Source organism: Neovison vison, chromosome 8, assembly GCF_020171115.1.
Source record: "Neovison vison isolate M4711 chromosome 8, ASM_NN_V1, whole genome shotgun sequence".
NCBI lineage: Eukaryota > Metazoa > Chordata > Mammalia > Carnivora > Mustelidae > Neogale > Neogale vison.
The window spans coordinates 58,683,620-58,699,841 of NC_058098.1; the positions used below are offsets into that span (position 1 = coordinate 58,683,620).

The 16,222-nt window shown below is 45.5% G+C and overlaps 1 protein-coding gene across 7 annotated transcripts in view; it reads right to left on the bottom strand.

Annotated features, from left to right (window-relative positions):
* The window catches only part of TBC1D8 (TBC1 domain family member 8), a 106,684-nt gene that overhangs the window by 53,504 nt on the left and 36,958 nt on the right, over nucleotides 1-16,222 (bottom strand). For 3 of the 7 annotated variants that reach the window (XM_044263677.1, XM_044263675.1, XM_044263674.1), the window contains exon 2: nucleotides 8,880-8,990. The exons of 1 other annotated variant lie outside the window; for it this stretch is intronic. In XM_044263677.1, the coding sequence (XP_044119612.1) occupies nucleotides 8,880-8,990 (111 nt within the window). Of the gene's footprint in view, nucleotides 1-8,834; nucleotides 8,991-16,222 lie in introns of all 7 variants that reach the window. 3 more of the 7 variants (XM_044263673.1, XM_044263672.1, XM_044263678.1) reach the window with 1 other exon arrangement.

Sequence of the window (16,222 nt, forward strand, 5' to 3'; positions counted from 1 at the left end):
ACGAGGGTGAAGGATTTCACATTCCCTGAATTTTCCTTATTATTTTTTTTGATCAGGAGGACTCCCAGTCCCAGGCAACCCAGACGCGTCAGGTTCTAGCAGAGGTCCCAGAAGCCAGGGCAGCAGCAAGCCCTGAAGTGAGCCCCCTGGGCCGCAGACAGCTTCAGTGGCCTGAAAGCTACATGAAGGGAGCAGGACAACAGACACAGGCTGGCAAGGCCTGCAGGAGAAGGGCTCCCAGCACCAGAGTGAGTCCAGAGCCTGCTGCTCTCACAGTCTGCCTTTGCTTTTGATCAGTAAGGAACCATGAATTAAAAGTCATTTGCCAAAGTCATCTTAGTTGGAAACCCATGCCTCAGTCAGTCTCCCCGATTCAACTAAAACAGAAAAGATAAAACCAGACACCTGACAAGATCCCCTCCGGCTGGTTTCTTCTTTCCAACAGGTCGTGCCCTGTGCAGATGTTAGGCAACATGAAGGAAGCCAGAGAAACGTCAGATTCCCAGCTTCAAGCCTTTAGATTTTATCCAGGTCACACTTACTCCGAAGTAGGTCAGATAACAAATCAGGATTTAGGTAAGGAAAGACTTCATGTGGAAGAACTGTCTCAAGAGGGAGACAGGCGGCCTGTTGCAACAGAGGGAGGGGGCTTTGGCTACCTGGAGAACACAGACCCTGGGGCCTGCAAGTATCTACCCCGGTTCAAAAGTGTCTTTTAAACAGCACTTTGACCTTCAAATTTAAAAGTTACATGCAGGTGTTGCCTGCTTTTTAAAATAATTAGAAGCAACATCCCTAATGGATGAACATCTTCGGAGAGTTTAATTCTTTGAGCATAAGCAAAATTGTCTAAAACAGTAGGAGCCTGCTGACACATACTCACTGACTGAAAAGAAGCATTAGCCATGGCATGTCTCAGCCATTTCCAAGTGAAAAATCCCACACAGAAAATGCCAGCTAGTGCTGTTCAAGGAAATCCCAAGCAACTAAAGACAAATCCGCCAACTCACATTGAGTGGCCTCAGAGTGTGCACCCAGAAACAATTCTAACTTTCCTCCCACAGGGCTGCCTCCCAGTCTTTCCTTGAAGTGCACAGTGAGTTCTGTTCTGGAAAAAAGATCTGGCTGGCACTGGCACAAAGTTCACCAAGACACTAATCTGATCCACCCTGGAACATTTCCTCCCATAATAAAATTCTGTCTCCAAAGACAAAGCGAACAGTGGTGCAGAACAGGAGAACCTAAAAATGCCAGCCGTGGTCAAGGGCAGAGATAAGAAAGAAATCAAAGAACACTCTGAGAACATTCTAGAAGGACCTGTGCCTGAGCCACTGGTGAGGCACTCCTGACGCAAGATGTGGCCCTGGCAAGTTACAAAGCAACTTATGCCTTGCTTCCTCCCTCTCCAAAGTCAGTTAACTGTGCCTACCTATATGTTGTTGAAGGGAACAAACAAGGAAAGTTTGGGCAAAAGGAAAGTAATTTTTAAGCTGGAAAGCCTAACTCCTGTGAGTCTCAATTTTTTAAAAATATACACCGCACATTTTCATTAGCAGAACAACTACAGTTTCCTATAATGACCTTGGAAATTTCAAAACCGTGTATTTTTTTCATTTTCCAAATTGAAAATACTAAGTTTTTGTTTTCAAACTACATATTTACCTCCTCTCGAGATACAGGTATGCCTCTGCCCATCCAGGCAGGTATCTCCCTCAGATCTGCTTGAAATTCTCTGCACTCTACTAGTGTAAGGTGGTATCATGGCGTCGTCCTGCTCACCTACTTACTTTCTCCTGGTTTTCCTGCTCTCCCTCATTTCACTCAAAACCATGGGACAAGACCTTGCTAAGAAGGTGAATACTTTGTACTTATCTTGTCACAAAAGTAGTAGGGCACTCGAGTTCAAATTCAGATCTGTGAAGATACGAGCATTATTAAAAGATGGTCTGTACAAAGGTTTGACGAGTTTCTCGGAAAATTCCTGCTCTCCTGGCCATGTTCCATCCTATCACTAGGCAAGGAAATCAAGTCCTTTTTCAGTAACCAGAAAAGACAATGCACCCCATAGCTCAATTAATCAATGTTAGAAGGAGTCTAATTCTTACATCATCAGTTTAACTCCTGGAACAAGTGACGTAGATAATCCAGGGTTTCCTGGGTTTCCTCTACTTCCCAGAAACAAGGCAAAGACAATAACTAATTCAGTGTTCAGGGTCATGGTAAAGAATACCATATGTCAGGGCGCCTGGGTGGCTCAGTGGGTTAGGCCGCTGCCTTCGGCTCAGGTCATGATCTCGGGGTCCTGGGATCAAGTCCCGCATCAGGCTCTCTGTCAGCAGGGAGCCTGCTTCCTCCTCCTTCTCTCTCTACCTGCCTCTCTGCCTACTTGTAATTTCTCTCTGTCAAATAAATAAATAAAATCTTTTAAAAAAAAAAAAAAGAATACCATACGTCAGCAACACAGCAACAACACAGAGAGTCACCTACCAAGAGGAACATGCAACGACAGATCAGTAACTCATAGCCTGGGCTTTTCAACTGCGGAACAAAGCACAGACTGAGACATCAGAAGAGAAACCCCAGCAAAGTCTCCTTGCTCCTCCAGGGCCCCCAAATGCACCTCATGACTAGGTGTCAATGCCATCAGAAGCTGACCTACCCCAGGCTGAAGCCCGGGACTACTCCTCTCCTCACTCTGCTCTTCCCTCCTCTCCCGACCCAGACCAGGAACTGGCTCCTGGGATGTGACTCTCCGGATCCCAAACACCATGGCCTTGATTTCTCCTCTGCGCTGATCATTATATCCGATTTCAAAGGGAAAGTCCCCATGCAATAGGTTAACGCAGCCTTAAAAAGTCAGATCCATAGAGACAGGAAGCAGAATGGGGGCTGCCAGGGGCCGGCGAGGAAGGAATGGGGACATTGGGCGCAGAACTTCAGTTTGTGCAAGTGAGAAACCCCTGGAGTGGGTTGTGGTGATGGTTGCACAACAGTGTGAATGTACTTAATGCCACTGAACTATACACTTAAAAACGGAGAAGATGGCGAATTTTAGGTTATATATATTTTACCTCAATGAAAAATGGTTTAGGTTTTTTTTAATCTGTTTTTTAAAGAAAGCAAGACCCCTGTATTGCACGTTTTTCTACTGCTCAATGGTCCTGGCCCCTCGTTACAGAGCTCCTGACCCAGGGCCTCGCCCAGCATGGAATATCCCTGCCCTGGCTTCTCAGAAAGGGCCCAGAGGTCTTATTGGCGATTGCATGCCCCACCTCCCATGCCTTATGGACGGGAGACTTAAGTGCTGAGCCCATTACCTTCTTTGACTAGCAGACTACTTACTCACCCCCAAAGCAGGAGTCCATACTTGACTGCTCTGGCTTATTTGCAGGCCTACTCTTTGCGAATACCATACTCTATCCTGGACCCTGGAGGGTTAGCGGTGGGCAGGACCCTGAGAGAACTTTTTATCTTCATTAGAGGACAGACTCAAAAGAAAAAAAAATGTGAAGTGACAGCAGTGTCACTGCTGGAAGGGCTCCACCAGCAGAGTGGGGGAGGCAGTTGGGAGGGGTGGGTAGGCAGGGGTGGGGTCTCTTGGAGGGGGCATCTGAGCGCCAACTGAAAAGTAGGGCACAGCCCTCCACACCCTTCTCTTACACAAGTCCTCACCACACTCACCATGCATCTTTTATACACTGAGAACAGTGAGGTTTATAAAGCTTTTAGATTCCTTCATCCATGTAAGTCAAAAAATAATAGCAAATTATCCTTATTCCCTTCTGACCACAATCATCCACAGATCTGCTGCCAAGTAATAGTACTCACCCAGAGGATTATCCTCCTAGCTCTTCCACCTCTGCTTAAAAACAAGCAGAGGAAAAAAAAAAGGGAAGAAGAAGAAAAAAATTCTTCTCAAAAGCTCTCCTATAGTCCCCGTGCACTGCCGTGCAAAAATCAAATGAAGATATAAATCATTCTTGCATGCCACTCTTCCTGTTCCTGCCCACGTCCTGGTGCCGCCCAGGCCTTTCCTACAGTTCTTGTTTTTGCTTTATCAGAGACTTAAAACCCTGGGCAGGGATCCTTTCTCAATGCTCAAGACACAATAAAATATTAAATATGGTGAGTCAATATCACAGTGCAGGACGCCCAAGGAACTCCCAGGAGAGGCCTAAGTATCTCCATCAGTACCACAAGCCCAGGATACAAATACCCTTCCTGTCCTCTCTTCCCCAACCCAAGAGAAGCAGCACTGGAAAGAACCACCGCTCACACAGGGAACTTCCGTGGCTAATAGAACAGAACATGAAGCATCCTAGACCTGCCACGGATCGGGTCCAAGGCAAACCCTCAGCCAAGCAGAAACTAAAGGAAGCAGATCCTGGCTCAAGAGAAAGAACATTCGAGGAATTCAACCTGCTCAGGACTGCCAGGGTGGGGCGGGGCAGGAGGCAAAGGGGGTAGGGAGAGTGTAAGCTGCTGCAACCTTTATGCACACAGCTTGGCGATACATGGACAGACGGCCTTAGAAAGTACATCCCCGGCTGCTGCAGAATTTCCTTACTACATGCTGGTCAAGGCTCTTGCCACCCCTACTTTCCTAATCCTCATTCCAGCTCTACCTGCCACTTGTGGGTTGCTCTCTGGATTCCCCAGGGCCCTGTGAAGCCAGGTGGAGGGAGACCATCCTTCACACGCTCACTCACGAACCCCCGACACCAAGCATGGCAGGCACCTAACATTTCACATGAATGGACTTTGGGAATTGAGAAGTATCCTGAAATATTTAAGTGTATGATTGTTCATTTAGGTTTTTAAAATACTGAAAAATCAGAACTAATTAAGCATCTAATAAGGGACTGGAAGAGTAAATTAGGCTATAGCCATAAGGTTGAGAGCCGTGCAGCCATAAATTCGCTGTGATCTGAGATGCTCCATAAACCATGAGTGGCTACTCTAGATCCTCCCCCTGCCCCAGCCACACAGATTCAGGAACTGAGCAGGGTCCCCCCCTCTGCAGACTCCTCAGAAACCAAGAAGGAGACAAAACTCTTGATGTTCACATCAAAAGGCCCAAAGCCAGAGCAAGACCCACTGTCTGGCCTGGGGCAAAGTGACAGGAGAGAAACCAGAGAGAAACTGGAGAAAGGAACAGGGGCTTGCTGTCTCACACCCCATATCCAACCCAGCATCACACCTGTCTCTCCACTCTGTCCCCAAAATACTAGTCCAACAGTCCTATGTTGGTGCAAACGCCACAGGGTCAGTCTTAGAGGACCATGTCCAAGCATCAGTGGGGTGCAGAGGAAGAGCACAGCAACCAAACCAACACCTGGCAGCAAAAAAAAGAGAAACAAAGGAGCACAAGGTGTTCCAAAGACAGGGACTGGTCCTAGAAAGAAAATGGAAGCCTCAAGGAGGAAAGGGAAATTCTCATAAATGCTTCATGCGGTAAGACAGCAAGAATGTGAACTCAGGAAAGTAAGAATGCCAAGATGAGAAAACAAAAAAAAAAACAGAGAAAAGGGAGAGGAGACACCCAAGAAAATGATGGAAACACAGCCAAATGAGGGACGCATGGGTGGCTCAGTCAGTTGAGGATCCGATTCTTTTTTTTTTTTTTTAAGATTTTATTTATTTATTTGACAGAGAGAAATCACAAGTAGATGGAGAGGCAGGCAGAGAGAGAGAAGCAGGCTTCCTGCTGAGCAGAGAGCCCGATGCGGGCCTCGATCCCAGGACCCTGAGATCATGACCTGAGCCGAAGGCAGCGGCTTAACCCACTGAGCCACCCAGGCGCCCGAGGATCCGATTCTTGATTTCAGCTCAGGTCATGACCTCGGGGTCCTGAGATCAAGCCCCACATTGGGCTCCGCGCTTAGCATGGAATCTGCTTGAGATGCTCTCTCTCCTTCTGCCCCTGCTCACGTGCTCTCTCCCTCTCTAAATAAATTAATTAAGTTAAAACATAGCTGAATGAGTAAGTTAAAGCAATGAAGTATGGGATACATGGCTGAAAACAGAATTATTCACTCGGAAAAGGACTACGAATAGCATGCAGGATGCTAGTTGAAGAGACCGATAAAAACAAGAATGAAGGGGCACCTGAGTGGCTCAGTGGGTTAAAGCCTCTGCCTTCAACTCAGATCATGATCTCAGGGTCCTTGGATCCAGCCCCGCATCAGGCTTTCTGCTCGGCAGGGACCCTGCTTCCTCCTCTCTCTGCCTGCCTCTCTGCCTACTTGTGATCTGTCAAATAAATAAATAATATCTTTAAAAAAAAAAAAACAAGAATGAAAAGACAAGTTATCCAACAAAAAGAATCTGAGGTAGGGATTCCAATAAACGGAACATTAAACACATTTTTTAAAAAAAACACATAGAGAACAAGAAAATTTCCTGAAGTGATTAAAGAAATCAATCTGTATACTGAAAGAGCATACTGAATTCCAGAAAAATTTAACACAATGTGCTTAAAGGAGTAACAGATCACAACCAAGTTACTAAACTACTTAACCTCAAAGATACAAATAGTTATAGGCATGAAGAGCACATCACCCATAAGAGGCTAAAAAGGAGGAGAAAAAAAGAAAAAAAGACCAGCCTGAGATTTCTCCCATTGCCTTGTTAAATACAGGAAGACCCTAGAGTAATGGCTACTATGCTCTAGAAGGCCAGAGACTATCACACCCAGCCAAGGTGTTACTCAAGTCCGAAAGCAAGGGACACATCCTTGTAAACGTGAGACATTACTGGGAGAAGAAAACAGGAATCTAGGCAATCGAGACATCAGCCAAAATTGGGTGCCTATGTGGCTCAGTTGGTTGGGCATCGACCCATACGACTCTTTTTTTTTTTTTTTTTTTAAAGATTTTATTTTTTTATTTGACAGAGAGAAATCACAAGTAGACAGAGAGGCAGGCAGAGAGAGAGGGAAGCAGGCTCCCTGCTGAGCAGAGAGCCCGATGCGGGACTCGATCCCAGGACCCTGAGATCATGACCTGAGCCAAAGGCAGCGGCTTAACCCACTGAGCCACCCAGGCGCCCCCCCCCCTTTTTTTTTTTTTAAAGATTTTATTTTTTTAGACCCATACGACTCTTGATCTCAGCTCAGGTCTTGATCTCAGGGTTTTAAGTTCAAGCCCCATGTTGGGCTCCACATTGGGCATGGAGTCTACTTAAAGAGAGAGAGAGAGAGAGAGAAGCCAAAATTAAAGATTCCATATTAGGAAAACCATACCTGAGTAAAAGCATTATTAGATCCATTTAAACAGAGGACAGAGCCAAAGAATGATGGATAGCATGGTGACAGACAGAATGAAAAGTACAACATTAAGTTAATAACACATTTTTAAATGAGAAACTGGAGAGGAAGGGGGAAGAATAAGAATGCTGGCATCCTTGTCCTCTCAACTGGGGAGTGAAAGCAAATGGTCAGAATTGCAACACTGCTTTAAAAACCACAATCCTAACCCTGTGATGCTTTCACAAATCTCTTCCCTTAACCTTCCATGAACCTTTTAGAAAATAAGCTCTTGTGTTAAGGAAACATTTATTTTTGAACTTTAACATTTCTCTGGTTTTACTTCAGCTTCTGGTGTACTGAGATCAAGGAAAAATGTAATACTTTTGTTACAAAATAGCACTGCCAATTATTAGCACTGTAATTATTTTATTACAAAATAGCAGGCTGCATTTTTACAAAGCTACTTCTGTCTTCAAAACAATCATCATCCCTGCCCTAAAAGTAGTATAAAGTGTGCGATGAGGTGAACCTAGGGTGACCAGAGGTTAACTGTGGGTGGCTAGGATATGGGGTGAGACACATTCTCTTCTTTGTACTTGTCAAGTGTTGATGGATCATATCAAATGTGTGCCGTTTTTATGATTTTATACAAATACAGAAGGATTCATCTTAACTAGAACAAAACACAACAGACTGGGGGGAAAATACCAAGATGTTAGCAGTGCTTAGAATTGGATGGTGGATATGCTAAAAATTTTCTTCTCTGTCTTTATATTTTTCCAGGAAAAAAAAATTGATGTTAAAGAATGTGCAGTAATGGAACTATATGGTACCTAGTGAAGTGTTAAGAGAAAAAACAAAATTAGAAGTCCCTATGTATATGGCCCATGTACACAGAACAATGATCAGCACTGGTAGAGGGGTGTGGAAGATTTCCTTGTCCTCCTCTCTTACCAGCTTAGCTTCTGGAAGGTGAACATTTATGACTTGAGTAGTTAAAAAGATGCATCTTATTTTTGTTTTTGAATAAAAGGGGCTCCTCAGATGCAACGATTCCCAGCCCCCGAGACGCTGATGTAGCAGGTAGACCATTAGATCGTGTAGGAGGACTGAAACCCCAGATGAAGAGGGTGAGGGGATTTTGAAATTCCCATGGGGCACAGAAGTCCAGTGATGCAGCATAAATGTGGCAGAAGAAGGGTGAAGACCGCCCTGAGTCAGACACAGCCCTCAGATGCTTCCCCTGTCCCATTACCACATGTGCACACACCCAGGAAGATGTTCGTTAGGTCAGAAACAAAATTAAGGAGAAAAGGGCTCCGTTCATACTCAATGAGATCGAGCACCCGGGAATAACACACCACGCAGAAGCCTGGCATGCCCAAGTTAAGGTGCCCAAGCATGTAGTCTTTATGTGCTTTTGATGGCTGGAAAAAAAAAAAAAAAGAAAAGAAAAAGAAAAAAAAAGAGCTCATAAAAGCAGATGAGTTACTAAAAGGAGTTACCTTCAAGCTTCACCAACATGCAGATACTCAGCATGCTTAGACCATAAGGTTTGGAATATTCCAACTGGAACAAAACTCACCAGTGGCTATGGCCCAGTAAACGTCTGATCCACTCAGTAACTCACCACATGCTATGGGAGAATAAACCTGGGACCCAGGCACCTGAAGCAGAATTCGAAATGGAGCGACCCGTGCATTGGAGTCCAGCACTGCATCCAGAGCACCTACCAGGCGACCTTCAAAAGAAAAAAGAAAGGGCACCTCTGAGCACGGGGACCGACTAGCTGCCTACTTCCTGCAAACAGTTCAGTTGGCATCTAGACTTGACACCGGAAGGCAGCAGACTTGGGTCAAGTTCTTCAATTCAGCTCTGAGGAGCCCGAGCTCCATGAGGCCCAGGGCTTGGGCTGCCTAGTACCAGTCACCCAATATCTGAAACAGGGCCTGACATTAACAGGCCCTCAGTACAGATTTGCATAATCCAATGACCAGAGGGAACAAGGGGCCCTAGACAAGTCATCTAACCTGCCTGCTTTCCTCGGCATCTCCATTACAGAGGCAACATGTCTCGGTATGGAAGAGCTGGGATCTGTAGTCAGAATGCCTGACTCAAGTCCCAGCTCTCCAGTTTTCAAGTTGTATGTCCTTGGGCAAGTTACTTAACCTCTCCGTGCCTTGGTCTCCTTTGTAAAAGGGAATAATCACAGTATACCTACCTCTAGGGTAATTGTGAGAATTAATACATGCAACATTCTAAAGGTCTTAGACTATTTATTGCCTGGGTGTAAGAAGTACCGTTATTATTATATCATCATCTCAAAGGTAGATGAATAATCCTTGCCTACTCCAGAAGGGGGCTGTGAGAAGCAAATAATAAACGGAGTCCTTCACAGACCATAAAGCATACAAAGTAAAGGTTTATCATTCTGCTGTAATGAATATCATCATGAATCCACAGCAAACACAGAAACACACACCCCCACACACCAGGTGGCAGACAATTTTATATTGTCTCACTGCTGTTAGGAGTGTTTGCCAAGCTTCTGCACTATAAAGTTACTCCTTTTTCCCTTTGTAATTAACAAATATTCTATGAAGTACTTTGAAACCATGTTCCTCATGACATTTTCAACTCATTTGTTTCTATCAGTATGGTTTCGTGTTTTCCTACTTTATCCCATCTAGTATTACGATTATTTTGATGTTCGCACAGTCTCTGACTTGGCCAGGGGAAGCCCCTTCAAGCTGGTTTCTTGTCCTTTGGACATGTCCCCATTAATCCTTCTACTCTCTGGCATGGTCAAATAATCCCAGTTCATCCTGTTTTTTTTTTTCCTGCTCTAGCCCTGGAATCAGCCATTTCTCCAAGAAGCCCTGCTTCATTCAGTGAAGAATAGTATTTAAAAGCCAAGATCTGGGAGCCATGTACATTTACTGCTCTGGGGGTGCTTGCTCCCAGAACCCTCAGTGGACAGAGATGCATGGATATGCATATATGTATGGGGATATGTGTGTTTACATATGTATACACAAGTACACGTTAACAATTTTATCTTTATGCTGATTTTATACTTAAAAACAGAGTTCACACCAGTACCTCCAATGGCGATTGCATACCACATTATTCCAGTTTCTTTCCACATTTGCAACTCTCTTCTCCAACACTGGGGAACCCGGCTTCCATTATTCTTAATGTATTTACTTATCTGAACCATCCTCCTGTTGCTCCAACGTCCCCTTTCTGACAGATGCCCTCTTCACCCTGTTCAGGCTCCGACTGTCCACCCACCCCATCCATACAATCCCCTTGACCTGTCCTAATTAATGGCTTGAGGGAAGGAAGGAAAGGTACATGAGTTTTTTATAGCAATTATTCCTTACGCTGCTCAGAATTTTTGCCCCCTTACTGGTTTGCACTTGACTTACAGATAATTGAGAGCGGCTGAAAGCTGTCAGGTGGATTAAGGGGCTGTTACTTTAACACAGAACCAGCACAGCTGCTTAGGGAAGCTCTGTGATTAAAAGCAGGGGGTAGGGGGCGGGGGTATACAGTTAAAGATGCATTTATACACACTGATAGAACATGTTTGTCTGTCAAAGCCTGGAGGGGGGCGTGAGTGATAGGGAAGTGGAGGGACACTAGAAAGGTGTTAAAAACCCCACCCACCCCACATGCAGACTTAGCACTTCCCAGTTTAAGAGATCAGTTGTAAAATCCGCATCTAGTTGCTAATAAGACAAACCTGAGCAACAAAAGAAGGAAGTGAGAAGGGTGGGAAATAACAGCATGAACACAGCACCAAAGCAATCTTCTTGATCTGAGTGATTTTTTTCTCTTCAAGACCCAGGAGTTTTTGCAGTGATCAGGATGTCTTATATCAACACAACCAACTTGGTACCGTACCGAACTTCAGGGATGGGAAGGTGGGGAGGACAGCAATGAAGCAAAAAAGGGACATCTAGTTTCAGCTCTACCCCGTAAAGAATTTGAAGTCCTCACTCCCATTGTAATAACAAGAAGTGAGCGAACTGGCAATCAGAGGCCTTTCTGGGACCCATCAGAGAACTAAGGTCACAGGTCAAAATCATAGCCCAGAAATCTGGAGAGAAGGGACAGTCCAAAGTCACAGCCAAGATCTGCTCACCTGAAGCAGAAGCCGCTGGGGCCATAATGTGGTAGGAACACTTCAGGGGTGGTTCTGACAAATTGCTGGAGGCTGAGTATGGACTAACAGGATAGTCAGAAACTCCTGATGGCCACGGTCGTAGGGGGCCCCAAACCCACAGAGTTTTACCACTAGGTCCTCATTATGAAGAGCCAGGAAAAACCCCCACATGCGCACCCAGGGAACCAAGAGTCCTCACAGTGCAGTGATCTCAGAGCATTCTCCATAACATAGGCCTGCTCTCCACGGGAAAGACTTTTCCAGAACCTCACCCCAGCTGGGCAAAGGGTGTTTCTCTGACTCCAACCTGCTCCAGTCTTCCAGTCTCATCTAAGTGGGGGCTGGGGGAGGGAGGCATCCAAGAAACACTATTAAGGACACATCCCAGGAACACAGATCCACTGAAAGACCGAAATTCTCTAAGATTTACAGGGCACTTCTCTTCCCTGTACTTTACCACCTTATCAATAGACTCCGGCCTGACAGCTGGGAAGAGCTGAAAGACTGAGTCCATGTGAGGAGTTTGGGTTTTTCGGGTTTGTTTTTTTAAGTAAGCTCTATGCCCAATGTGAGGCTTGAACTCATGACTCTGAGATCAAGAGTCCTATGTTCTGGGGACCCCCGGTGGTTCAGCCAGTTAAGCGTAGACTCCTAGTTTCCATTCAGGTCATGATCTTGGGGTCATGAGATGGAGCGCCCCCTTAAGCTCTGCGCTCAGTGTGGAGTCCACTGAAGAGGTTTTCTCTCCCCCCGCTGGAACACATACATGCATTCTCTCCTGCCCCCCGTCAATAAATTAATTAAATCTTTTTTAAAAAGTCACATGCTCTACTGAGAGAGCTAGCCAGGCACCCTGCAGTTCATTCTTAAAGAAGCCCAAAGACAGAGAGACCAAAGCAAGGACACCTGGGGAATCGGAGAACCTCAGGCACCTGTTGCTGCCCCCCACACCGCCCCCGCCCAAACACAGCCCAAGTCCGGATCAGAAGCCCAAAAAGCTCACACTAAAGCACCATATCTTCAGTTCTTAGCAATCCACACATCCTGTCCAGAAACAACTACAAAGCATGCCGAGACACCAGAAAACACAGTCTGAAGAGACGAAGCCAACACGAGTGAACAAGCCTCGAGCACGATGCAGAAGAGATGGCTGGCCGGTACTCCCAGAACCAGCCAAGTCATTAAAAACACGCCTGAGAAACGGTCACAGCCACGATGACAGCTACAAGGGAAACGGTATCTTGAGAGGGACCCTGGAGCAGAAGAAGGCTGGAGAAACCTGAACAGAACACGGACTTCGGTGAGCCATCACTGTGCTGGTTTTCTACTGCTGCTCCGACAATAACACAAGAGTTTGAAACAGAACAAATTTATTACCTCACTGTTCTGTAGGTCGGAGGTGTGATACAGATCTCACTGAGCTAGAATCATGGTGTCAACAGGTACATTCCTTTCTGGAGGCTCGAGGTAAGAATCGCTTTGCTTCCCTTTTCCAGCTCCAAGCGGCCCCTTCCTCCATCTTCAAAGCCGCCAACACCAGGATGAGTTCCTCTTCCAGTTTTAAAAACACTTATGATCATATTGAGCCTACCACCTGGATAATTCAAGCTCATCTCCCTATATTAAGATCTGCTGATTAGTAACCCAACTAATTCCACCTACACCCTTAATTCCCCTTTGCCATGGAGCCTAACACAGGCTTGAATCCATTCTGCCTACCACGATAACCCATCAATATCAGTTCATTCATTATATCAAATACACCTCACTAATACGTCAATAACAGGAGAAACTGGGTGTGGGGTATAAGAGAACTCCCTATAATACCTTCACAATTGTTTCTGTAAATCTTAAAACTGTTCTAAAAAACAGAGTTTAGTGGGGCGCCTGTATGGCCCAGTCAGTTAAGCATCTGCCTTCGGCTCAGGTCATGATCTCAGGGTCCTAGGATCGAGCCCCGCTTTAGACTCCCTGCTCAGAGGATAGTCTCCTCCTTCTCCCTCTGTGCACGCGTGCTCTCTCTCTCTCTCTCTCTCTCTCTCTCAAATAAATAAACAAACCATTTTTAAAATAGTTTAGTTTTTTTTAAAAAAAAGCAACAATGAGAGTTAGGCTAGTCAGCATCCCCCTGCAGACAAAGGCTCTCCACATCTGCGCAAAGGCAGACTGCCCCTTCAGGAACTGCGGGAACAGATGGGCTCTGAATCTGAGGTCACCTAGAGCACCCAGGGAGGGAGGAGCCGACCACAGCACAAGCACAAGAGAAGTAGCAGACAGGGGCCAAGATGGCAGAGAAGATGCACAAGCAGGAGGCAGGTCAGTGAGAGCTCTCAGCAGGAAAACCAAAATGAGAAATGAAAAAGCAGGAAGAAAAAAGTACCTTTAAATTTCTGCTGAATGGTGAAGGAGAAAGGTTAGCATGGCAAAGAAATCATTCAAAGTCAGGAGAAAATAGGGTAAGATGTCCATAAATTTCAAATGGGGCAGAAAGAAAAAAAAAAATATATATATATATATACACACACACAACACACACACACACATCCATAAAGCAAATATATGGCAAAATGTTTACACACAGCTCCTACACATAGCTCCTAGTGTACACAGCCCTACTACTTGTCTTTTTATAAGGGAGCTGAAGCTAACTCACATGGATACCTTTGAGGCAATATAGATTCGCCAAGCTCAGGCTCATTAAAAAGAACAACTACTGAAGTTGTACATAATGTCCACTTTCTCTTAATCCTTTAGCCACCTTTGGAGTGAGGAATGGAGCTGCTAAGACTCTGAGCCATAGGAACCCCTGGCCCTGGCCAGCTCCAGCCCCAAAGCAGACCTCCTCTCCCCATCTAGGGCTGTGTAAGACAGAGTAACAATGATTTTCAAAAATGCTCCATCCTCTACGAACCCACACTTCAAACTCCATTCAGACTGACTTGGCTCTCCCAAGCCCCGACTGGTGAAGTCTTCACTCTGTCTCTGCAGATGAATCCCCCCCAAATGCAGGGCAGCCCCCATGGAGCACTCTGGTCTGTCTTCTGCGGCAGCTCCATATGGTTTGTATGGCTCTGCAGGAAAACCCTCCTGGCGGCTTGCAAGTGCAACTCTCCTATTTTTAGGCTATTAGAATAACAACTCTGGCTGAGATAGATGTCGAGTGACAAGTTTCCTAATTAGGGCCCAAAAGGGGCCTATGAATAATTTGCTTCTAAGTGATAATGCTGCGGTCGTTCATTCTGGCTGCATCTTGTGCACCACCAAACTTGGGTGGTACCAAGTTTAAGACGAAAGGGCAGCTACTGACATGGGACACACAGCAACACTTGGAGAAGCCTGCCCACTGCCTGCTGATCTGTACAACCTCGGTGCTGGGCCTGGGCCTTAACCACAGGCAGCAGGGACAAAGTGCCCTGCTCCTACCAGCAAGAGCACCCTTGTGTAGTAAAACTCATTTAAAACACAGCAACACCCAAGCCTCCAAGGAAAGCATCTTAAGGAAAGTCAAAAAACAGAAAACGGTCTATGTTTGCCCCCTGCACTGAAAAAAAGCAGGTCCTCCTAATGGTGTTGGGCTTAGAACAGACCTCAGCAGCCCCACGACAAAAGAATTCTTTTACTCCAGGAAAGAGCTTCTCCTCATGACACAGAAGCCATCGATGTGACAGCACCGCCACCGCCTGTGGCTCAGCACCATAATCCAGGTGGGAAACTAATCTGGCTTCATGTTCAGTTTGGCTGCTATCGCTGCTTTGGAGACTTAGGGAAAAAAGCAAAGAAAGACTCAGAATAAAGGGAAAAACTTTTGTTTGTGAAAAGTAATAAATAACCTAAAAGATCCCATGAAATTCTCTCTACTATCTTCAAAAAAAGAAGATAAATGTTGGGGATATTTACATTCTCAACAAGAGAGCTCTACCTAAGTAAAATTCATAATCCAAATTACTAGACTCTGAGTGTTTGTTTTTCTTTTTACAAAGCGTTTTATATAATTCAGTATACCTCTTACTGTGTGTTCTGTATGATTCCCGCTATTTTCAGAGTTTGGTTGACCGGTGGACCAACCCACAGGGCAAGTCATGTGGGAAGCTCTAGTGCTGGACCCCGGATGAGCTTGTCTTTGTAACTAAGTGGCTAATGCAGCAGCCATGTGCCCATCCCAGCGACTGGGTGAGCCGGCCAAATCCACATGAGTCTGGGAAAGGTCAGGTCCAGAGAGGAGAGCGTCAAGGGCATCACAAGGGAGGGATTCTGGCCCTGGCTCTCGAGAACAGAATGGGCAGCCACCAAGCCCCACCTGTATGTTGCATGCCAGATACACAATGACCCTTTGCCTTCTCAGGAAAACAAGAGAGGATGGCGGTATGGTGGCAACCTCTCATCAGCCAGAAGGAATTACAATGCAGACTGACTGTCCTGTTCATGCTGGACTCAAGGGAGAGAGAATTCTTTTTGCCTTCATGCAAGGACTGTGAAACTTCTTCACGGGGAACAGAGTTACAGTTTTTCAAGATGAAAAGAGCTCTGGAGACAGACAGTGGCCACAGTTACATAACAATGTGAGATGTACACTTAATACCACTGGACCGTCATTTAAAACACAGTTGAGGGACACCTGGGTGGCTCAGTCAGTTAAGCATCTGACTCTGGATTTCAGCTCAGGTCATGATCTCAGGGTTGTGAGATCGAGCTCTACACAAAGTCTACTTAAGATTCTGTTTCCCTCTGCCCCTCCCCCCATTTTCTCTCTCTCACTCTCTCAAATAAATAAAAATCTTAAAAAAAAAAAAAAAGAAAAGACA